This window comes from Camelus dromedarius, chromosome 7 (assembly GCF_036321535.1).
Source record: "Camelus dromedarius isolate mCamDro1 chromosome 7, mCamDro1.pat, whole genome shotgun sequence".
In the NCBI taxonomy this organism is placed as follows: Eukaryota; Metazoa; Chordata; class Mammalia; order Artiodactyla; family Camelidae; genus Camelus; species Camelus dromedarius.
In genome coordinates, this window is record NC_087442.1 from 61763164 (window position 1) to 61788695 (window position 25532).

Below are 25532 nucleotides of genomic sequence, written 5' to 3' on the forward strand. Positions count from 1 at the left end.
CTGCTGTTCATACTATCTAGAGTGAACTAAAGTAGAAATTAAAGAAAACCGACTATAAAAATCTATGTGAAAAACTATAACTAAGCAGCTCCTAATCAATTGAGAAATAAACGAGACTGAATCAGCTCTTTATGTGCCCAGATGAATATGACATTTAAACACCAGGCCCAAGTTTATCTCATGTCTGCTGTTTTCAAGTGGCTACAAGCAGAGGCTACCTTACAAGCACATGGTCCAGCTCCACAAGCAGATCATAATGGCACCAAATTCATATCTTTTTGCAAGAGGGAAGATTTACTGTCAGTATTAAACTGACAGCAAATGGACAGGGAAATGAGAGGCTGAAAACCAAAAACTCATCACACAGACACACACTAACACAGACGCATTCTCAAAGTGCTTCACACTATCCTGTGCCAGTTATGGGTACCTGCAGGGACCGATGGACACTGAGTGGCAATCATCTCCTTGTCACCTCTGTGCTTGATCACATGCCACACTGTGCCGTTCACTTCAGCACTTCAGCTCTCAGAAGACTCACAGGACACAAGGCCTGTTCCTCACGAGATGCTTCAGGACTCTGTGAGCTGCTGCTGTTATAGTCATGCCCAGGAATCCTGGACCAACACCACACAAGCTTCTTCTACTCCCAGTCAGAAAGAACACACACAAAATTCCTTATCAGACAGCTGGCAGGAGTGCACGGGAAACTGATTTTTACATCACAGATGTCGGCAGAAGATTCCTGGCTTCAAAGCAAAGTTTAGAGTAATAGTACACTGTTATCATAGACTGAGTTCCAAAGTTTATCATTGGCTAAACTCATATCGCATCTGTGATACAAAGCAGATACTTAAAAATGGCGAACGTAAGACCCTATACTTATGGTTACTGACTAACCAGCAGTTCTTTTCCTGAGTCAGCTAAGCCAGGTTCTGCTGTTCTAAGACAAAAGCTGAATTCAAAGAGAGCAAAGCTTCTATGAAAAAGTATCCCATATTTAAAAAAGGAAGGGAGGAAGGAAGGAAGGAAGGAAAAGACGGAACTCCCACAATCACCATTCTGCATGCTACTCAGGCAATGAATAGGTGTGCCCAATGAAATTACTTTTCACCACTGGTTTCAGGATATAAGACCATTAAAATTAGAACATGCTAAAAAAATTCCATTATAGTTTCATGAAATCTGCCTGCTGTGGAAAAATATCAAAATGCAGTCTCACATAGGTTGATCATGTTAGATTATAATATTTATTTAATTTCATCATTTATGATCACTGTGCCATAACCAAATTAACTCCAGCACAACTTTGACATTTTAAAACACAGACAGCATACTGATTTTTCAACTACTTCACTTACATGTACTTTTCAATTGTCATGCAGTGTTCATAATTAGGAGATACTGTACATTAGCCCTCTCATATGAACCAAATTCAGAGGGTAGAAAAATGCCAACATAAATTCATTCTCCAAAACTGCCCATGAATGTGCTGTGCTGTCACTGTTTCTTCTAATAATATACTTATGGTACATTCTTTAGTAAAATGTGTAGCTGTAGTCACATAACAATAGTTATGATGAGGCAATATTACAAGAAAGGAATACAACAAATGAGACTGAAAATTGGAGAGGAGAGAGCAGGGCATATAAAAGTCATTTGAGAACACCACACAAACTTTGATGTTTCCCACTTCCTAGTTGGAAAGAACACGCACAGAGTTTTCTTAAGACAGTTGTCACGAGTGCATGAAAAATTGGCTTTCGTGTCATATATGTTGAGAGAAGATCAATGCCACTGAGGAAACAGAACTGTGTTCCTTATCTTTTGGGTCTGTCTATATCATCTATAGCAGACAGAAGTTTTTGTCTTGCTTTCTTATTGATATGGGATCCCAGGCAAACATTTACCAGATTGGTCAGCTGCTTCGTTGAATACTCCTGCTCGGAAAAAGAAGATTCAGATTTAGTACACTAAAACACACGTATGTGATCAATGCGAAAAAAAAAAAAAAAAAAGAACAGGCAGAGAGCTATTCGAGTCTCGGTAGCTAGTTACTGAGCACTACAAACCAGTGAAAAGCAATGGAAACTGTAGTTGAAACATGGAAGAGAAACTAGGTACAGAGCTGTAAGAGCAGGGAGTAAGGACACCTTAGTACACATTTGAAACAAGAAGCACTAGAGTCTTGAAGTGATATGGCAGATAACATGCCTATGCTTCTTGCTACTTTTAAGTTCACACTCTATGCTTGTTTCTGTGAGAGTCTTTGTTATTAAGTTATCAAAATACACTGACATCTCAAATTTTTAAAATGCTACTAAGTAGTTTCTGGCATGGTACATTTTGCCAACATTTTAGGTAAAAGAAAAAAAATCTCCAACCACAGAACAACTCTTCTGAGATACAATAAATGAATAAGGTAACAAAGATCAGAAAGTTACTGGTTTTTAAACCCTTGTATTGTAATTGGCAGCTAGAAAGTAAAATTAAGACTACAGCTGACCCTTGAACAACGCAGGAGTTAGGGGTGCCAATCTTCCACACAGTCAAAACTGCACATAATTTATAGTTGGCCATCCTTATCCAAGGATTCAACCAACTGAGGACTGTGGAGTACTGTGGCATTTACTACTGAAAAAAATTCGCATATAAGTGGACCTGTAAAGTTCAAGTCCATGTTGCCCAAGGGTCAACTGTATAAGCATTTTGTGCTGCACAAACCTATTTGGTTCCTGAATTTCAGATAAGTTATTAGGATGAGGATGAATGGAACTCATCAGAAAGTTTTACAACTTGACTTGTTACTGGAGGATGAATAGCAAGAGTTCAGCTAGGGGAAGAGAGTTGTGAACTATCATCTAATGAGAAAAGAACAGGTCTTCACTGGAGGTAACCAATAAAGACAGTGCAATTTCAAAATAAGAGGAAGAGTTCATTTAAAAAAATTAGCAAACTGCTCAGTTTGTGTATGTGATCTCTGAGAGTACCTGTAAGTACCCGGGGAATTCTCTCAAGTCATCACTCAACATTTAGAAAGCACCACCCAAGCACTGCACTAGACACTGTGGCAAGTTCTCTGGAAAACAGGACAATCCCTGCGGCTGGGCAAATTTCAATCAATTACAAGTATCAGTTAGTTAGGGCTCTTCTAAAATACTAACCTAAAATTTTTAGCCCACTGTATTAAAAGAAACTCGCCAACAGGCATTGTCCTCACATCAAATTGGATCCCTAAGAGCTGTGCCTTTTCTTCTCAGCTACTTGTCCTCCTACCCAACGCCTTCCTCAGTACCAGCCCCAAAGTGTTTACAGCTCACTACAGTAAATGGATTCTAGCAACATTCAGCAGTCCATCTGCATCTGGTTTAGCACTGTGGTTCTCAAATGACAGAGATCAGTGGGACTAAAGTGGTGACATTTTGCTCAATTCTGGTGCACTGATCAGTCACTGAAAATAGCACATATGTTTCTACTTTGCTCTCAAAGATCTGAAACTGCTGTACGTCCAGTAGGCACATTTATGCAACACTCAGGCTAATGTTTCTGGCTAAAACTCATTTCATTTTTCTAGACTGTTGAAACTAGAAAGAATGAGCCTGATAAAGTAAATGTAAGTAATTCCTCACTTTCTTACCCAGTAAAACGAAATAAAAATTTACTTAGCTTTTACCCATGATGTTTATAGCATAAATAAATGTGAACACTAGAGTAAGTGATGGAATCAGATTTGATGATAATTTTAACACTTCTCATATTTTCGTTAAATCTGTCTTCACATACTGTCTATCTAGACAAATGATACAACAATTGTACAGAAAAGATTCCTGTATTGAGCATGCTCTGGTGATACTTGAGTCGAACTGTGTCAAAAATTCAGCATCCTAAATAGCACTTGTTATAAATAGTAATTTTCTCTACTTATTTATATCTACACAAAATAAAAATAATCTCATCTATACTTATGGTAAAATGTAAGATCTAAGGTAGGATGAAGTTAAAACTCAACTATTTAAATACTAATAAATCTAATCATCACTACTACATGTCAGTGTGTTGAGGCTGTCGCCCATTCAGTGTTGAGGGCTGCAAGACAGTTTGAGCCCTGTAAGACTTTAGCCTGTGAATCTTTTCAATGTTGTTATATTCAATCTGTCTTGATGTTAACCATCTGCAGCCTTTTCCTACAACACAGCCTAAGGATAAACACAGCTAAAGTTCAAACTGGGGCTATCTCTCCAGGTAATTACTGTTACAGTTCACAAAGTCTCAAAAGGATCTGATTAGGCAAAGGGCACACTGCACAGACTGTGAGTATCGTAAAGACCAGCTCTAAGGAGCTCATGCTAAAAAAGCAAATGTTTCTATTTCACCCTCACGATTTTGAATTATATCATACACCAGACAAGAACAGCACAAAGGAAAAGGAGTAAAAATGGAATTAACTGCTTCCCAGCTCTCACCCTGTGCTCTTTGATCCAGCGTTCCATGTCATTCTCAGTTAGGTAGTAGGCTTTAATATAGGTCTCCACAAATTCTTTATCGGGAATGGGTCTAATATCTGTTAGTTTTTCAAGTTTCATTAAAAACTGTTGAAAGTCCAATTGCATCAAGGCACGACCCTCATTACTACACTTCTTGACGTTGGCATATCTAAGATACACAATAATAATTTTAAAAAACATAAATGATGGAATGGTTAGAAAAAGAAGCATTCAGGTACTTAAACTTTTCTCTAACCCACATTTGGTGACATTCCACAAGAGGATTACAGGAAAAAGAACACATGAGCCTTGAGTCAGAAGGATGGGGTTGTGTTCAGGCCCTGTCACTCAGTAGTCATTTTTCCTGCCTGGGCCTCAGGCTCCTCACTTGCAAAGCAAAGAGATCAAATGACCTATAAGGCTCTTTGCTGCTGCACTGCAGACTATAGTCGTGCACATTCAATTAACATAATCCTCTGTAAGACAGTTAACGCTGGTATTCCAGTTAATCTGGCTGCCAAGAATTATGTATAAAACTAAGCTATGAATATTCCCAAGTAATCTTAGCATCATAAAACTCTTCAATATTTTAACCGCTTAAAGCAAAGAAAAAAATGAAATAACTCTCCCATAAACATTCAGCAAACCCAAGAAACACAGGAGCATATAAACGTAGAAAGTATTTACACAGTTTTCATAAGACACTTTAGAAACTTATTCTGACACCCCACAACACTGAAAAACTGTGTTCAAAGGTGGACTAGTAATACGAGTAAATACGCTAACCCTAACAGTACAACATTTTATTATTCATAAGTAATATTTCTTCAATCAGACAATATGTGGAGAATCCAACCATAGGAAACAAGGTACCTCCCCTAAGGAAATCTGCAGGAATAGTTGTTTATATCATTTGAAGTTACCCATCTCTCTTTCTTTTTTTTAATAAAAAGTGTTTTATACAGAAATATAACATTTGTAATTCATGTTTCTACTATTAAACAAGTTTATTAGGAGTACTTTCCAGTCATGACTGCTGACACAGAGCCTCTGTGGGATTTACAGCACTTTCGGTTTCAATACAAAATGCCAAGGCTGTTGTCAGCTTGTCACGGTCACCTTCCACTTTCTAACTTCTAACACATTCTTTTTTTTTTCTTTTTTCTTTTTATAGAACAAATAAGAACTGAAGAGAAATGATATAGAGAATGATAGTGTGAACATTCAACTGATGTGCAGTTCTAGATCACTGTGAATCATCTTTGAAATAGTGATCTGCTTTCCAGGAATATTTTAAATGTAATACTGATTCTTAACTGCGTTCCAGATGTCGTGGGCAGGGTCTCTGAGTGAATGGGAAAATTACTTTAGATCTGTAAACTAAAAAAAAATGAAAGATTTCTATAGTTTACAGTGTTATAATAATGATATCATTAACAATGACATAGTGGTTACGAGGACTGATTTTGCCATTAGAAACTCAGGCACTCATAAGCATTCTCTACATTTAAAAACTGTGAACTTGGATAAGTGACTTAACCTCATTAAGCCTTGATTTTCTGAGGCTAGGCTCTCTCTCTGTTGATAAAACACAGAGAAAAATACCATTATTGACAATTTATGTTAAGATTGATAATAGAATCTTACAAAGTCCTTAGTTCAGTAAATGACATATAGTGTTCAATGAATGTTACGTATAATCATCATCATAATTGTATTATTAGGTTATAATAATGATTACTTTCAGACATCCATTAGATGCTGCATTCCTCACTGTTCTACTAGCTGTTTCTAAGCAAGAAAAGAAAAAGGGAGGACACAGTGGGGCTGAAGGTTTCTTCCCAAATTATATTCCAAAATCAAACCTGAATTATTATGGGACTGTCTGCTACTTATCACTATCTCTACCTGTTCTCTCCATCCATTAGTGATGACATATAATGTTATTCATATATTATGATTTATCACTGAAGAATCGGATAATGCTTTCCTGAAGAACTTACCCTTCCACAATAGTTCTATTAGCCAGGCGTATACAATGTTCCCAAAGTATATTAGACACGGGCAAGGGTATCCGAACTCTCTTAGAAACTTCATTTAACCTCATGTTAAACTGCTCAAATTCCTAAGAAGACAAAGATCATGGCCATATGTGAATATAATTATAATGCTACATTGCTCTCCTATCTTAGTGGCAAAAAAGATTTAAAAAGACTCAGAATGAAGTCAAGTAAAACAAAAAGAGATAATGCCAAAGATAATTTGGACTTAGTGTGAAGTCTTTTTTTCAAGTGTATCAAATTGAATAAATTATGTTGTAATACAGTGTACATGACATTTCTTTTCAAAGGAAGTAAGTGTCATTAACTGATTAAACAATAACAATGTTCAAATGTTTCTACATTTCAAATTTTTCTGTCAGTATGGATTAAAAAGGCTTAATAACATAATAGGTCTTTAAAAATATCTTCAAGAAACCCAGATTTTACAAGTGTTTTAATGAGCTTTCGACTCAGAGTAAACTATTTGTAATTTGTAACTATACTCCTTAGAGAGCAATCTGATAAATTATTCTCTTTCCTAAACATTTTTAAAGTAAATAAATTATTACATACTGAGTGATTCAAAAGTCATGTAATAGCTGTAAATTTTAGCACAAAAAAAACCCCATATTGTCTCATTAACTATAGAAAAACTGAACTATAGAAAAAATACAACCACTTTTACTACTTATTAGTAACTTTTATAATACCACTCTACTAAAAATTATAATATATGTAACTAATTTACACATTTCCAACAATTACATGGAAGCAGCAGATGGTTCACTCTTCAATAAATTTATTTCTGATTTCTCTGGACTACCATCATCTAAATATGTTCATTTACAAACATAAATGCCGTTAATCCTTCCTTGACAACGTAGTTGAAATAAACTTAACAAGACCTAAAATGATATTTTTTTTCTTTCGTTTCCTTGATAGAGAAGCTACAGAATGCTTATCAAGTCGAGACTGGCATGCGTTCCAATTTCCTAGTAACATACAGGTGGAAAAAAATCTAATCTGATCATCACCAGTCAAGTTATCACATGATTGGTGGGTTATCCTTTGCTTATCTGAGTCTTCCTAAATCACAATTTTTTCATGATTTATTTTTGACAGTTAACTGCTCTCAACTTTTATGAAAAAGAAGTGGACCTTCAATCCATTCAGCTTACTTTAGAAAATCAAAGGAAGCAAATAGTGCTCTTTTTTTCATTTCATGAATCCAGTAGAACAGCAGTATCTGCTACTGTATTTATTATTCCCTAAACTCTGCTTTAGATTTCAAGAGTCAGAATTCAGTTATTTTCATTAATAGTTAAAAGATAAATGCATATGCTTACTATATAAAATGTCATTCTACTCATTGCTAAATTCAAAGTTCAAGAATGCTTGTTGTTAAATGAATAATAAAACCACTTCATTTTACTTTTGATTCTTTTGGGGCAACAAATGCAGTCTGCTTTTACCTAAAGGTTTGGACTTGGAAAAGTAACAGAAAGAACAAAAGTTATCATAAAAGTTCCTTTATGAAAGAAAGTAACATTGGTTTCTTTTTTATATATTGTTTCTTGGAATTAAGAATGACTGACGCAAGTAGCCTCCTTCTTGTATGCATGTTCACTGAGGGCACAAGTCTCTTTCTTCTTGCATCCCCATAAGTACTATAATCAGCAAGTTATAAAAAATAGAATCAACTTCTCAAAAGTAGAATTGTTTTAAAAAAAAAAAAAAAGAGGTGTGATTATTTATAAACAACATTCATCTTCTACATTCCAAATTAAAATTCCCAGCTGACATCTCCTGGGTGCCTAGAAATCAAAGTTCTTTCAGGTTGGCAATTATAGAGCACCCTTAGATCTCATGCTAATGCCTAGATCCTGCTAACTGATTATGATTAGCACCCGTACCTGTGGTTCCTTGAGTCTGGGGACAGCCCCACAGTCCTCAACCCAGCCCTCCAGGAGGGTCCCCTAGGTCGCTGGGAGTTGGCAAACCCGATGAATTCTGCTGCTATCTGTTTTGATCTCCGACTTTGTTTACTGGTTCTCAAGAGTCCCAGGCTATTATTTATCGACTTGGACTAAGCAGGTAAGAATGTTTGTGTAAATGAGATAAGTCAGGAGGTATGAAGGGCCAATTTTCTTTTCACTGACAAATATGAAAAGCAAAACTTTTCTGAAAGCTGTTTTCATTTTCTCAGATGCTCTTTCCTCACCTCAGACATGCACACAGTCCATTTCCTCACTTCCTTCAGGCCGCTCCTCAATTCTCACTTTATGACTCACCATACTTTGCCACTGTCTATCCCTGTTTGGCTGGTTATTTTTTCACAGGACTATTCATCACCTGACATATTATATATTAACATATCTCTTTACTGCTGTCCCCTCACTGGCATGTAAATTCCTTGATGACGTGTAAGTTCCTCAATTCACAACTATATTGCCAGCACCTAGATCAGTGCATGGCACGTGCCAGTTGATTTAGAAATATCTCTTAATGCATAATGAAAAAAATCCCACAATTCTTTCCAGAAAACTTATAAGTGTAAATCATTAAACACAAAAGTGTTTGCATGACACACTGCAAAAGTAATATGACTGCTGGAAAAAAACAACTTAGAATAATCATGAAGGTAGTCTCTTACTAGTGAATACACCCACCCAACTATGGAAATTCTTCTAATTAAACAGAAATATCTTCTTGTCACTTCAGTCATGGCTATTGAGATCACATAATATGAAAGCCAGTCAAGACACGCTAATCAAACTCTAACTCAAAACGGGAAATTAGTGAGCAGAAACAAAACACCTACGAAGTATTCTTGGCTCTAAAAGAACACACAATTCGGAAAGAAAGCCTAATCCATCTCAGGGACGTTAATATCACGGGAATGCTGGCATGTGGTAATAGCTATAATCTCAGCTGTAACTTCAGAGCTATCACAATTACAGGAACAGTCTCCTTAGCAGAACTGTCTTTAACAAAGATGTTTCCCAGAGTACTTGCCTTCAACAACGCATCTACGTATATGTTGTGCTGTGACATAATTTCTTTTATATCCCATTTCACATTAGCCATGAGGAGTAACATCTGTTCATAATCAATGGCTTTACCAGCTACAATCCAGTAAATTGGTTTGCGTAGTTCACTGGCCGTTGAGACTGTCTGAAATAAATTTCACAGAAATGAAAACAAAGTTTCCCAAAGTATCAAATTTATAAAGAATACTTTGTTCCTATTTCTTGTACACATCACATCTGAAAATAAAACTATATATATATACTTGAAGTTTTAAATTATGAAAATACTTTTAACTCATGCACAAAGGTCAGACTCAAAACATATTTTGAGACATTCAATAAACTTTAGTCCACTGACAATACAACTATAAAAGAACTACAGACTTTCATGGAGACTAGCAAATACTTCTCAAGTTCTTTCGTTTCTCTTCATTTCCACTCCCGCCTCCAAACCACACCTCAAGATTCCACCATCTCTCACTCGCATTAGTCTGACAGCCTTTGAGCTGGTCTCCAGCCTCAAGGGTTGCCATCTAAAGTCCGTTCTTCCAACTGCCCCCGAGCTCCTCTTTCTAAACAAAATATACACCTGACCATGCTACTCACCACCTGTTCCAAATTCTCTAGCAGCTTCCCAGCACCCTCGACACAAAGTCCAACTCCTGGCCTGGAGCGCCGTACATCATGCGGTTTCTGCTGAATCACCCCAGCCATTTTCCTCATCACTAGCCCTCTTTCTTGTTCTGGCAATTTGAGTTTTCCTCAGCTGCTCACATGCACCATGCTCCCTCTCATCTGCAGATCTTCATGTAAGCTACTCCCTTTAGTGCACAACATTCTCCTGATTCACCCTCTTTCTTGTTGGTCCAGCTTAAACATTATTTCCTCATGACAGCCTTCCTGGACAACCTTCTTCCAACCACACCCCGCCCTTCCTCCAGTCAAGGTTAAATACCCTGACACTGTTTCTTTCCCCCAATTTTACTTTATTGTAAATACAGCTTTAATTGCTCTTCCACTAGACTAAAAGCTATATGAGGTGCTCAATAAGTAATTATTTAATACAGGAATTCATGACTGAATAAAAGAACACTCTAATCAAGCTCTCCTCGGGTTGGGAGACTGACCACTAATAAAAAAAGCCCCTGAATAATGTGTGACAGCCCCATCTTGCTCACAGTTGAAATGATATACAATACATGTCTGACCTGGGAATAAAACTGCTGAAGAAAGGGTTTTTTGACCGCTGGCATCACAGCATCCAGATGCGGCTGAAGGAACTCGAACTGTTCAGCCAAGAATACTCTAAAGGGAATAAATAACCCGCCGTGTAAACAAAACACAGGTTTTAGAGCCTGTCAATGTTTCTCTATAACGAATCTTTAAGATCCCTGAGCAAAAGTTTAACAATTAACATTATTTTCCATTTTAAAGAACTATCTTGCATTACTACCTGACATACTCATTTACAATTCACACAAAAATTGATGCTAAGTTTATCACTGAATGTGATCTGATGTGAAAGGCAGCCAACTTTCAAAGGAGTTAATCTGGTTACCAAAAGGTGCAGAATTATGCTGCTTTGCATGTAAGATATGAGCACAGATAACACAAAAGACTGAAGAAAGAATACAACAGTATTTTTTGAAAGGATTTCTTTTAAAGATGCCATGTAATTACACACAACAGATCTGTGAATTCACAGATTTAACACCTGACACTTTTCAGAATTTAGCCAAACATTCCTAACAGGCAACACACTGGGACTGGGTTGAGACACGCATGTGAACTTCAGGCTAGGAGGCTGGTGTACACAAGGGGGAGTCATCTGGCTGGAAGGCTGAGGGCAGCCATACTACTTCTCTCTACTTTTAGTTATGCAGACAGAAACTCTTGAATTACACTGGACTACATTTTATGGAAGAAGTTACATGCTTTAATTTTATTAAAGAATTTGGGGATTTACAAAGGTCAGGAGGCACTCCTGCTGATGTCAAGGGTTGACTACACTTAACACTAAAGTGACAATGTAACTACTGTTTCTCTGGAATCATAATTCAATGGGGAAACATAAAGTACTACAGTATAACATGCTTTTCTAAAGTCTTACTTAAAGCAAGTATCACGTTGCTAAAGATTAAAACTTAAAAGGTTTCCTTCCTTCCATTTATATACCTGAAAATCAGCCATGCAGTTTTAAAACTCGATTGGTAATCTATCTTAGGATATACTTCTCAGAAAAACATAAGTGATATTTAGAAGTAGAAGATGTATGTAAGCTAGCAGGATAATTATACCATGCTTACTCTTACAACCTTTCTTAAATATTTAATGGCAAACAACTGTTTTTGACAACTTACAAGGATTCTGTGGCTACCACTCTTTCCGCCAACCCATACAGTGTATCCCCAGATGTCAAAACCACCAGGTGACTGAGGTGAGGGCTCGGCACCTTCTCCTTTCTCTCTTCTGCTGCTGTGAGTGTGGCAGTAGGATCAGTTAAAACTTCCTAAAAATAGAACATACATACACACGCAGACTGAAGTAGCAAGTCTAACAGCAATAAACCACGTGACTTTACAAACTGGAACTGTAATTAAAATACACTTAGGCATACACTAATTACACTTAGTTTCAGTTCTTTTCTTCCTTCTTTTATATTCTCTAACTACTAAAACTTTCCTTTTTATACGAAGGAAATGATCCAAAACTCCATACGCTATTATCTGCACAGGACCTGAAGTAGACCAATACAAAGAATCCTCATGACTTGTCAGATATTTCACAGAGACAGTAGTGAGACGCCCTTCAGGAGCTTGTGAATGAGGGAAAGGAGGCTGCCCCTCCAGAACCAAGCTGATAAAATTATATTGTGATTAACCATTTCCACACTGAAGTAGAACTTCGGTATAATCCCAAGAAGGCAGGACTGAAATATAGTTCTAAACTGAAACAGAATCAACTGTATTGTAAATGTCTAGGGACAGACTATTGATCTGAAGATGGTCAATGGAAATAAAAGGAAGGGATGTCCAAAAAGCAGAATGGACTGAACCTTAAAAGATCCTCAAAGAAACTTATAGCACAAAAATTGAATACAAACAAGTCTAAAAGTGTACAAAATATAAATCTACATTACTTTTTAAATCAATTACCAATAGTCACAAATCTCTAACATTTTCCTTACGAATAAAAGACACATCACATGCATCGGAGGCTGGTAGTGTAATTAGGTTTATAAATTTAGCAAAATGGACATAAAACATTATAAAATCTTTCAAGTTAGAAAATGGTTTTATTCTTCTTTAGTTCTTTCTTATACCTTATTTTCTACGAAAGGTATTGTCTCTCTTCAATCTCGAATTACTCAATTCGCATTTAAAAGTGGAAACAACTATGCTTTCTCTAAGGAGAATCCAGATAAGGGAACAATGCAAATTAATCAATGTCACAGCTCCATTATTCATTTCCTTCAACTAAAAAGGAAAATAATCACCCAACTTCTGCCAAAAAAAAAAAAAATCATAAAATTACATACTGTTTGGTACCAGTTGGTTGCCTATGCTATTTAATTTACTTTGGTGGCTATTTAACCACATCTAGGCTGTCCAAGTGAAGAACTTTAGGATCATCCTTGGCAACCCTTTCTCACCTCCATCATGCCTAAACACACACCTCTGTGGTTTGTTCCTCATGTCACTACTTCATCAAGACCAAGGCCCCACAGCATCCTTGACTGGACTATTCTAAATGTCCCCAGTAGTCCCTCTAGCTTCTCCTGCTTTTACTCCACATTCCACACAGTCAACTGGTTTATCTTTCAATAATACCTAGGTGATCTTTCTAAAATGGAGATGTGATCATACCACTCCCTAATTTAAAAGTTTCAATTGACAATCCCTTTCTTACAGGAAAAAAGCCTAAACTTGTTGCCAAGATAATACTCCTTTACAAATGGCTACCTTGCCAGCTTCATTTCAAGATAATCTCTCTACCCGCTAAGGTCTAGACCCTCTGGACTGTTTGCTACACCTGTCCTGCTGACATTCCCATCTTACCAGTTCTCTCTTGTCTGCCTAGCTCTTACCTCATTTTTTAAGTCTGAGCTCATATTATTGCCTCCTTTCTGTAACTTTCTCAGTCTCCCAAGAATAAGTATCTTACGTGTGTTAACATTACCTATACATACACGTATACCTGTATGAGGCATCATAAAGTGTACTTTATCAGTTGTTGTTTTCTGACTCCCCCTACCTCACTATGAGTTCTTGGAGGGTAGGAACCAATTTCACCCTCTTTGCATTTCAAGTCCTTGGCATGCCTCTTGGCATCAACAGGCCCTCAATTAGGAGGTGATGGTAAGAATCTTCTCTTTCTCTCCTATTGTTCTTCAAGCCTATTCCAATTAGGCTTTTGTCTGCCCCACGCCAAAGAAAGAGTTTTCAAGGTTCCCATTGGCCTCCTTATGGCCAAATCCAACAATCAACTCTGAATATCCATCTCTGAAAACTCCCCCTGACTTTCAAATATGGGAATGTCCCCAAAGTTCAGTCCTGAGACTTACATTCTACTCCCTAGATGACTTCATCTAGCCCCACAGCTTAAATCCCATCCACATGGCAATACCTCAAGATTTATATATGAGCCCTGGCCTCTCTCACCAGTAGTGCATTTAATGTATCTGAAACTGAATTCTTGATGTCCTCCTCAGATGTGCCCCTCCTAAAAGTCTCAACCATCCCCAGTAACGGCACCTCCATTCTCCAGAAGTTAGGTGCCATCCTTGACTCTTCTCAGTGTCAAACCCCTCTTATAATCCATCAACAAGTCTTGATGGGTCTACCTTCAAAAACAGATCCATTTAGGGAAATACGCTTGAAGAGAGCAAGAGAGTCACCAAAATGTGAAGCTGACATAAATAATGGTATGTGCTTATTGTGCACTTAAACAGAAAAGCTCCAAGATAGGATCTGCGTTTCAGCTTATACCAGTACAAGAAAGACTTTAAGAAATGAAACCCTAATCAACCTTTATTGTCACAGTGAAAAGTTAACATTTTCAGCCTTTCCTGCCACTAATGCACCAATACAAAGAGAATTCCTATTTATGGACATTTCTGGATCAATTTAAAATATATTTTTATTGTCAAAGATTAAAGTTGGCCAAAGGTCTTAAAGCTAACAATTTGGCGTCATCAAGTACATAACTAAAAATTCACATTTCTGGTACCATTATCACCCTACACTAACATCCTTTCCTATTCATCTACTATAAGACTACTTTTCTTAGACTTTTATTTGATGTGTCAAAGTTTTTTAGTTTACAGTGAATTTATATCAAAGAATTTCAGGTCGCATTTTTAAGAATATAATGATCCCATTTTGCGCCTTTTACAACTTAAAGAGAAGCACAACTTAGAAGATACATATAGAGAGAGATAATAAAATTACCAAAAAAGTGCTTACTAAAGTTTTAACTAACACATAGGAGAAATATAAGGAAAAATACTACTTGCATTCAGTGGTTCCATATTGATTCGGCTATAAATTATTTTAATAGCCAAAGAATGCATTGAATAGCAAGAAACCAATTAATGTTCTCTGCCAATGTAGATGCAAATTAATGAAGTGAAGAATACTTATATAGCAGCTTATGAAAAAATATTTTTAAAAATAATAAAACAATGCTTATCAGTATTAGTAATAATTTAACATGTATTAACATTGGAAACTGATGGAAATTTTCAGAAAAACTTCTACTGTACTGCTGTAGAGTCTTATCCATTAGAGGAGTAAGGACCCTGGAGAGGCTCTGTCAAAGGTCAGCATTCCTTACAAACTGAAGGAGGAAAGAATGCTCCCATAGTTTTCAGTTCCAAGGTGCAGTCTTTGATTTAACAGATGGTGAGAATAGGGACTTAAAGAAAAGATACCTTGAAAAGACAAGGCGCCACAGAAAAAAACAGGTATACCTATCTACTCATTTTTGGGAAGAGGTGTATAGTTGGTTTTAATAAACACATTTCTAAACCTGACTACTACACCAGTTTGGGAAAAAAATTTATCCAGTGAACACAGAACTGGTCTGACAGATGCTACAGATACAATTTATCAGTAGATGGGTGGCAGCTTGTCTCAAAGAACAGCTAGTTTGCCCCCACTGTTTACTTGGTCATGCTAGTTCATTACACACCATATGACAAAATCTGCAGCATTAAATTCATGCCTTAAGGGTCAGATCTGGAATTGTGTTTTGACAATCATAAGCTAGTAACTAGCAGAAATGGCAGAGAAGCACTAGAGTCAATGACTCTACTGGTAAATTTCAGCCCATCAATCTTGAGGCATTCGGCCAGAAACAAGAAAATTTTCAGCTGTGGACTAAGATCTGGAAAACAAGATCTACAGGTCAAGGTTATACAAGTATCAAAAAAGGAAGTGCAAAATCCAAACACAGATAAACTGCCAATGGGACTGAAAGCCAGTGGATTTTACACAACAGAGACGCTCCTCCCCCTAAAAAAAAGGGAAATAGATGGCTGTGTCAAACGAGGAGACTTGACTCTGAAAAAGAAGATCAGGATTAAGTGGACAACAAAACCAAGAAAACAAACCAGGAGACACCAAACTCAAGGACTAGAGTTTATTCATTTACTCTATAAATATTTGTTGAAGAGATGCTGTATGCCAAGGTAAGTGCTATGAATATGAATATATATCAAAAATGTAAGTGCTCGGCAAAAAGATGTCCAAATGGTAAGGGAGATGGGTAAGATGTATACAGTTTGTTTCTTCTGCATAAACAGTGCTCACCTGAAATATCAACACATGCTTCTTTTACTTTACTCATATCTCTGCTCAAAAGTCACTGTCCTATCACTCTGCTTCATTTTCTTCCTAGCACTTATTATCTGACACTATTATACATTTATATGTCTCTCTGCCCCAGTAAAATACAGGCTCCAAGAAGATGAGAAGTACCTCTCTTTTGTGCACTGATGACTTTCCAGCACTAAAAAAAAAAAATACTCATCCCATACTAATTATTCTAAAAAGTAGTTCTTAAAAGGATGAATGATTACATTACTTTATGAAAACTTCAATAAAAAAAAAATAGGCTCATAATGTAGAGCTTATTAGGAAAAAAAAAAGGAAAATAATCGCTTGTTTGGGTAGATGAAGGAATAAAGGAAAACTCATAGATGCAGAGAAATGCACTGAATAACAAAAATCTCTGGCTATAGTGGCCAAGCTTAGGGAACATTTTTTTATTTTAAATGTTTATGTTGGCTTAACCACTACTGAGAGTCAGTTCTGTTTTGCTACCTATCTTTTTAAAATATGCATTTCATCATGTGACACATTTAAGAATTCAGACTCCCTACTGCACAGCCAACTCATCACAAACTTCTTGAATGTTAAGGCCATTTATAAAGTGGTCCTAAACACTCTTTGCAACACAACTCTTTGGCATATACCAGTGTCCCATCACAAAGACCTACCAAAATTTGGGCCAAGCTTGCTCTCACCTAAAGACCCTTGCTCAGCCTCTGAACCTTAATTTGACTGCTATTCTTTCTCCCCTTCCCCATTAATCCCGTACCTGCTCTTCCAAGTTTAGCATAAGTCTCACCTCCTTGGTTAGTCATTCTATGACATTAATTTTGCATAAACCTTTCTTCTCTTTGAGCATGCACTGAAGGTAGAGCAAATATCATACTCTTTCATGTGTACTAGCTTTCTCTTTCAGACTATAAGAAATCTCCATGTGACGTCCTATAGGCAGTTAGTGTACTCAATGTACACATAACATACATTCACATGTAACTGATTAGATGGCTAATTTCTATTTTAAGTAACCCAAAAGAATTGATTCCAACTGATTACTTACCAGATCAATGAGGCTTTCCTGTATTCTGTTTAGAGTTGTTCTTAGTCTACTACTACTTAGGCCTAATCCTGTTGATTCCAACTGAAAAAGAAAAAGAAAGGCATGTAAAATCGCTCTGGAGATAATCCTGCAAATGTTATAACTTCAAAGTAGCCAAAATTAAGTATGTGCCGAGTTTTCACTCAGATACTTAGCCTTCAGAGGGTTTCCAAAATGCATTTAAAAATTCCAAAACATCAAAAAGAGAAGTCAAACTTTAGGCCTCAAGTGAACAAGAGAACTATTTACACATGTGCACTGACAGGTCATACCAACATACATCAATCTAATGAATTTATCAGGAGAGAGTTCACCAGAATTTCCTTTCCACAAGTTACTATTTTTAATTACAAAACTTAAGATTTTTAGATACTTAAAGAGCCCAAGGATACAAAGGGCCATACTGATACAGAAAAAACAAAGCAGAGATGATACATATTTTCAATATCAAGAATTAGAGAGTGGTTATCACTACAGATCCTTCAGACATTAAAAGGAAAATAAGGGAATATTATGAAAAATTTTATGCCAATAAATCTACCAAACCAGATGAAATGGTCAAATTCTTTGACAGACTTATAAAAACTGACCTAAGAAGAAACAGAAAACTTGAGCAGCTATTAGATTAAATTTAATAAAAACCTTCAAAAAGTATTAATCCTATGTAGACTCTCAGAAAACAGAAGAAAGGAGAATGTTTCCCAATTGTTTTATGAGACTACTATTACTCTGACTCCTAAACCAAAGATACCACAAGAAAATATAACTACAGACTCATAAATTTCATGGACACAGATTTTCTTAAATCCTTAAGAAACCATTAGCAAATTGATTCATGACCTAGTGGTGTCTGTCTTGAGAATGCAAGGTTGGTTTAACAGCCTAAAATCCTATTTTGAAATTAACCAATGTACCTCACCATATTAATATATCTCTCTTTAGGAATGAAAGTTATAATCATTTAAATAGATTGAGAAAAAGCATTTGACTAAATTTATTCTTTCATGATAAAAATTCAAAAAACTAGTAATAAGACACTTTCTTCAACATGATTATGGGCACCTATGAAACAGCTAACATCATACCCAATGGTGAAAGGCACAATGCTTTCTGTCTAGGATAGATGAGGGATGAGGAACAGGACAAGGATATCAACTCTCACCACTTTAATTTTACATTGTACTGGAGGTCCTAGCCTTTATAGGAAAGACAAGAAATATAAGGCATAAAGACTGCAAAAGAAGAAGTGAAGCTAAATACTGGACACCAGGATACTTCCCTCTAAGCACTGATACAGCTGCATCTCACAACTTTTGATATGTTGTGTTTTCATTATGATTCAGTTCAAAATGTCTTTTAATTTCTCTTGTGCTTTCTTGTTTAACCCAATCTTTACTTAGACGTGTTCTTTAATTTCCAAATATTTAGGTTTTCCTAGTTATCTTATTGTTCATAGTTCCTAATTTAATAACACTGTCATCAGAAAATATATTCTGTATGATTTCAATGTTTAAATTCATTAGAATTCATTCTGTATGAATTAAGTACATTCAGTAATTTTTTTAATTGCTAAAAATTATCTTTTTTTTCAGTTTTAGGAATTATCTTTGGTTTTTTCAATACTGTTTCTACTAGAACTTTTTATATCTCTACTGAGATATTCCTGCATTTAAAATGTTTTGTTTTACTTTATCGAAGACAGTTATAATAGTCCATTTAAAATCCTAACCTTTAGTTCCAACATCTTGAGGTAAGACTACATTGCTTTTCCTTTTACTTAAGGGTGTATTCCACTTTTTTGGTTCCATGTATTTAGGTAAAGTTGGAATGCATCATCAATTTGATTCTGGAAATTTTGGATTCTGTTATTTTTCTCTGATAACTACTGCTTTGTTCTCAGTATGCAATTTGCTTGGCCAGGTTGAACTACAAACTATCTCTTATGCAGCAGCTTCAGTCTCTGTTCAGATGTTTTTTCTTTGATTGACCACAGTCAGTCTGTTCCACATAAACATGATTAATGGGTTAGTCAGACATGGGGGTAGACAGAAATTGGGGATCCCTTCTCTGACTATCTCCCTTCTGAACTTGCCCCTACTCTTTTCAGTGTTCCCAGTTTCCTGGCTTCACTTTTCTGGTTCCCCAGCCAGAAAGACTGCAGGGTTTCCTATGGTTGCCTCCATTTGTGTGCCTCGTGGTTGCACTTATTTCTGGGCTAAAAACCATGGAGATGGAATTTATTTTTCTAGCTTCCTTTTCTCCAGCCACTGGCATGAACCCCCACCAGAGTCTACATGCTTCTGCTCACTCTCCAATATCTTCAGGAAGCTGCCTTTTGGATAACATCCAGGTTTTATAATTACTTTCTGCAGGAAATACCATCTAGTAAGGTCTCAGTCCCTCATACCCAGAAGTGGAGTTAATTCATTCTTAAAAGTTTAGATAACAAATCTCCCCACAAAGAAACAGTTCCATTAACAAAAGTTAACTTCAAATGAGGCTCACAAACTGTTGTCAAGTAAGGACCCTAGTAAGATTTACTTGGATAAGAAATAACCAGCACATTAATCCATGCATCCTAAGAATATGCTATGTGCTTACTACTGCATTAAGGTAAGCTACAGAATGGTCTTCACAAAAGAAAAAGAACAGGAAGGACCAAGGAAAACATAACTCAAGAGCTGAACAATGGAAGATTGGTACCTCCATAAAGCAATACTATAAGTACCATTTTTATAATAGAATCACATGGATTGGCTATATAACAGGGCATAATGTAGTAGGCTATAACCAGTTCAGTGAAGAGCAGGAGCTTCTGGAGTAATCAGTATAAACAGAAGGAATCCCACATACAAGCCAATGACTTTCTAGACCCCCTGGGGCACGGATGCTTATTGGTCCACGAGCAGCATCTGTCTAAATTCACTCATACAATTATCTCTTCTGGGAAGGAAGCAGGAGTACCCATGTTAAAAAGTTTAAGTAAGAGGCAGAGTAAATTCTGTATTTATTCATACATACTCACTTATGTGCACATTTTGTTTTGGTTCATATAATACAAACTGTTTCTAATACAATATACGAGTGGACACTCGGGTTAAGGATGGAAAAAAACCCTTATAACTGATAATTAATTGTCCGAATACAATGAAATACCTTTTACTGAGTCTTACAGGATTGAAAATACTTTTAGTATAAAATATTAGATTAATGTGTTCTTGAAAACGTAACAGATTCTAAATAAAATATGCAGCACCTTTTACCATGAGCACTTATTGGCCCTTTTCTAACTTCCTCGGGTTCCAGGAACCCTCACTGTAAACAAATCTGTGTTAGTACCTAATCAGCTGGAAAATCACATCCAAAAGCATAAAGTTCCCAAAAGTTTTCAAAGGACTCTATCTTAAGCCATTTTATCAAAATTGTGGTCCAGAACCCTTTTAACCAATATGATAGTCACAAGTCATATGTGGCTATTTATATTTAAAGATAAATTAGCTAAAATCAAATACAATGAAAAACTTAGTCCCCAAACATACCAGTCACATTTCAAGTACTCAACAGCCACGTATTTCTTGTGACTACTATATTGGGCAGAGCAAATATAGAACATTTCCATTACTGGCAAAACTTCTATTGAACAGCACTGTTCTAGAGGCACAGCTCAGGGAGACACAGTAAGGCTCACCTAGAAGACTAAAAGATTCTGACAATTAGCTACAACTCTAGAATGTCTGCTTCTATGTAAATATATATTTATTTATTGAGTTTCCAAATTAAGAGCAAAGAATTAATACATATTTTAGAGCAACAAAAATCCTACAGCAACGCACTCTCTGATTGTATTAGTACTCTCTAATTTTGCAGAATTAAGACAGGACATTCAGATCCCACATTAAAAGATCGTGTCTTTGATACACTTGTAATCACAGCATGAACATGAACATCCAGATGATGAATATAGTTATCCATTAAAATTCACATATTTTTGAAAGGGTACAAAATATAGTATACAAAAAGTTAGTATATGATATATTCGTAGGACGCAACAGTATGCTTTTATACAAAAACTGCCAAATATCTAGGTGGACTATATAATAATTCCCAAATATCAGAACAGTTATCCGCTTAATACTGTGTTGTTCTCCTTAGGACTTGAAAAAGATAAACTCAACAAGAGCTTTGGAAACACAAAAAGGAAGTACAGGAAATATTAATTCTGTGGCAGGCAGATGGTTCAGTTAACGGTTTTCAATTATTTTAATAAATATTTGCCATTATCTTCTGAACGTAGTAGTGCCTGCTAAGGCTGTTAGCCAATATGTAAAATGGCTCATTTATCGTGTAATAATTACACACTGGGCCAGATTTAAACAAGGCAACCTGCACGCTTTTCACTGCAAATATGCCAAGGTTAGAAGCGGACGCCGCACTTTTTCTGCCAAAAATGTGAATAACATACAATATGTTTATCATATCAAAGCTTAAAACTAATATATAAAGAAGGCAATTGGGCAGACATAAAGCTGCTATTGATAATTTTGTTGGACTTTTGATGGAAAATTTCCAAAATAATGTTATTTGTATATTTTATACACAGAGAATAAACTTTACATTAAAAAAAAAATACATTTTAAAAGAAACAGACTTTCCCCCCCAAAAGGTTGACTTACTGAATCATTCCGACCAAAAAAGGTATATATTGCATACAAGTAGTAATCAAATAGCTGAGACATGAAATGGATAACATCAAAAGCAATTGGTTTAAGAATGTTCATCATCTGCATATATTTACCTGAAAAGAAAACAAATAAAATTAAGTAGAACAAAATCAAAATCTGTTAGTCTATAATTACAAAGAAACCATAAAAATACTTTACCAAAATATTTTTTTAAATAAAATATTACATTCCTCAGTCACATCACCCATGCTTCAAGTACTCAATAGTTGTCTGTGGCTAGTGCCTACTGTCCTGGACAGCACTGATCTAGAGCAGGTATAATATCTTGGAAAGTACAACTGGACCCCACTGATATAAATAACAGCTGCAAAGACTTTTCCTATCATTATTTACTGTTTGTTTTATATTTATGGAACTCCTATACTCTTCTACAAATGGCACTGTACGAACACACAACACAGTTCCTCATTTCTTGGAGAGTCCACTTAAAATAATTTCTTCAAAAATGTTTAGGTGTAATAAAATAAAGACAATGTACTTGAGAAAAATTGTTTTTTTTTAATAAGCTTATACGCACATAGCAAAAGTAAAATTACAAGAAGAAAAAGGACACGTGGAAGACACTTTCCATTCCCCTGAATCCCAGCCCTGTGAAATCTTGTGTCAGAGGCTAAGAACATGTCTTTATCACTACATCACTCAAGAGCTCAATTCTCTCAAAGCGCCAAGAACACGTCCTCCTCACACCTTCCTTTGGGAGATGCCGATATTCCATTCTTTTTTCTCTAAACACATGATACAGTTACAGAAAAAATAATGTAAAAACAAACATTTCTGCATTAACAAACTTGTTAATGTGTTTGAAGGGTGCATGGGAAATGGGCTGAATCAAATAACAAACAATAACAAGTCCCTAACTGTGTTTTGTTTTTACAGGAAATAATAAGGAACGAAGCATATCTATCAAAAAATGCTCTTCTGCAGAAGATGTTAAAATAGGCCATTTGCTTAATTTCCACATGAGCAAATAACTCAGATGCTGGCTCTACTTCATGTAACTGCTATAAAGTTTAAATTGGTACCACTGAGGACAAAATTAATAGAACATTAGAGATTTCAACTTTCTGAAGAAAAGTGATTTTTAACTGGCAATTCTATACACAACTAAATTGTCATTCAGTAAAAGAACAGAATAAGGACATATTTAGACTGACAAGGATTCAAAACATTTACTTCTCATCACCTTTTTTCTGGGAAATTACAACTAGAAGAGAGACAAACAGAAACAGACCAGGAAATTGCCTCCACGCTACTGGTCGGGAGCAGTGGGTAGGAGACTGCTGCTTTTCACCACACTATGACTAAATGTCCCTTTAGATGTACATATTCTGGTTTAATGTTAAATCCTGATGCCTGTGCTGGTGTGTATTTTTTCCAGCTGCTAAAGTAATACGTTTGTTGTACGATCTATAGTTTTTACAAGCATGGATTTTTTGGAAACATATCATACCTGCTCAAATGAGAGTTGCCTCAACAGAGAGAATCTTGGATACCAAAGCTACTTCAGTGATGAGACACATTCCCTAAAATTTCTCCACCTCAGTCTGCAAGAAATGGTCAGGCTGACAGGCTTCTCTCTTCTCATAAGCAAGCGTTTTGATTAGTCCTGTGCACTTGTGAGAGGCTCCCTAAGCCGTTCTAACAGATTTAGGTACCACTTGGGGCTGGGAAGCCCCATTAACACTCTTTTTTGTTTAATCTCTGCTAATTATCTGTCAAATAAATGCCACTTTAAAAAGACATTCTGAATATGCCTTTAATGTTCTAGTGTCTCTTATCTAGTGAATAGTTAGTTCCTTCATTTTCCCAGGTACCAAAAATTAATCTATCTTATTTATACAACCATACTTCTGGATTTCTAAGAAGAGACACTACCTTTGCCAGTTTATAATCTTCAAGCACCTCTATGCAATAACAACAGGGGGTGGAATAGTGCATTTACAAGTTGAAGACCCCTTAGTGAGTGGTTCCCTTAGAGTTCTATTTAATGAATATGTACAAAATGAAGATAAAGACATCCCAGGGAGAGAGAAAGTGGTAGGCATGAAAGTCTACTGAGAGGAATAATAACAGCACCAAATCTCGCCCTAAATCGAAGGACATGGAAGCTAAATTATCATACTAAGTATTGTTTCCTAATCACAACTCTAGTAAAAGATCTAGTGGTAAAGAAGACTGAAATTACAACGGTCAGATTCTCTTCCGTGAAGAAGGTTTTACTCAGGACTGCTCTGGCTTTATAGGCCCACAAAAAAGCAGTCTTCCTGTTTCTACAATCCACTGTCAGAAAACAACGTACACTGTGTTGGTCAATAATCTTTATTAAGAATTTGTTGTTACTGTCTTCTGAATTTTGCACCAGCAACACATTTCTATCATTACCATATCCCTTTCTTAGATAATGAGAATAGCAGAAGGCACTGTTTCTTCATTTCATATGCCTAACAAGAAGTGAAGATTTACATTTAACTGAATAAAACATGATTTCCCCCTCAATTTTGCTGTGGCTTTAAATTTGATTTGATTTGAGTGACTATATGCCTTGCAGAGTAAAAAGCCACATGATGATCTCTAGTCTTTTTTCAATGAGGTAAGGTAAAAAATATAAACAACCACTGAAATGAGGTTGACTGTATTATTTTCCCCAATAATCTGGTCTTCCTCGCCACCACTCCCTGTAAGAGAATTATGCATCCTCGTCCATTGCCCCAGACTGGTAGTGCCTTCCTGTGGCAGAATTACACTTCTCTCTCCCACAGTCAAGCATGACTTGCTATGACCAATGATACATCAGAAGTAGTCAGGGTACCACATCAGAGTGAGTCATAACATGGTTCGGCTCTTGCTCTTCTCCCCACATTGGAGCTACTTTTTCAGCCTGCATCTCAGAATGAAGACACAAATGGGGCAAAACTAAGATGATCAGGAGTCCACATGCATCACGATAAACCTTTGGGTGGAAAGCCACTGATATGTTAGGGTGGTTTGCTACTTCAACATAACCAAGCAAAAGCTGGCTTCGTTTAACTACATCTCAAACAGTGTGTTCAGACACTGAAAACAGTGAGTCCGGAAGGCTGAGGAGGATGACAAGGATTTTGGAATATCCATCAGTGAGGACCACGTAAGGGAACTGAGCACCTTGACTCTGACGAGTGGTTTGGAGGAGGTGAAGTATAAGGAAAGGACAGGCAGTGAGACTACCACAACATATCTGAAAAGTTACCACATGGAAAAACAGGAGAAAAAAGTATAGACTTACTCTTTTTGCTCTTAAGGGCAGGACTAAGATCAAAAGATAGAATT

At 36.3% G+C, this 25532-nt stretch overlaps 1 protein-coding gene across 2 annotated transcripts in view; it reads right to left on the minus strand.

Annotated features, from left to right (window-relative positions):
* Positions 1–1231: 1231 nt before the first annotated feature.
* Positions 1232–25532, minus strand: part of VPS50 (VPS50 subunit of EARP/GARPII complex) — a 105745-nt gene continuing 81444 nt past the window's right edge. For both annotated transcript variants that reach the window (XM_010979671.3, XM_031454902.2), the window contains 8 exons: positions 22158–22279; positions 17446–17526; positions 11916–12064; positions 10764–10860; positions 9542–9700; positions 6488–6609; positions 4464–4653; positions 1232–1940 (listed from right to left, as the gene is read on the minus strand). In XM_010979671.3, the coding sequence (XP_010977973.2) occupies positions 1821–1940; positions 4464–4653; positions 6488–6609; positions 9542–9700; positions 10764–10860; positions 11916–12064; positions 17446–17526; positions 22158–22279 (1040 nt within the window). In that variant the 3' untranslated portion in view covers positions 1232–1820. The remainder of the gene's footprint in view (positions 1941–4463; positions 4654–6487; positions 6610–9541; positions 9701–10763; positions 10861–11915; positions 12065–17445; positions 17527–22157; positions 22280–25532) is intronic.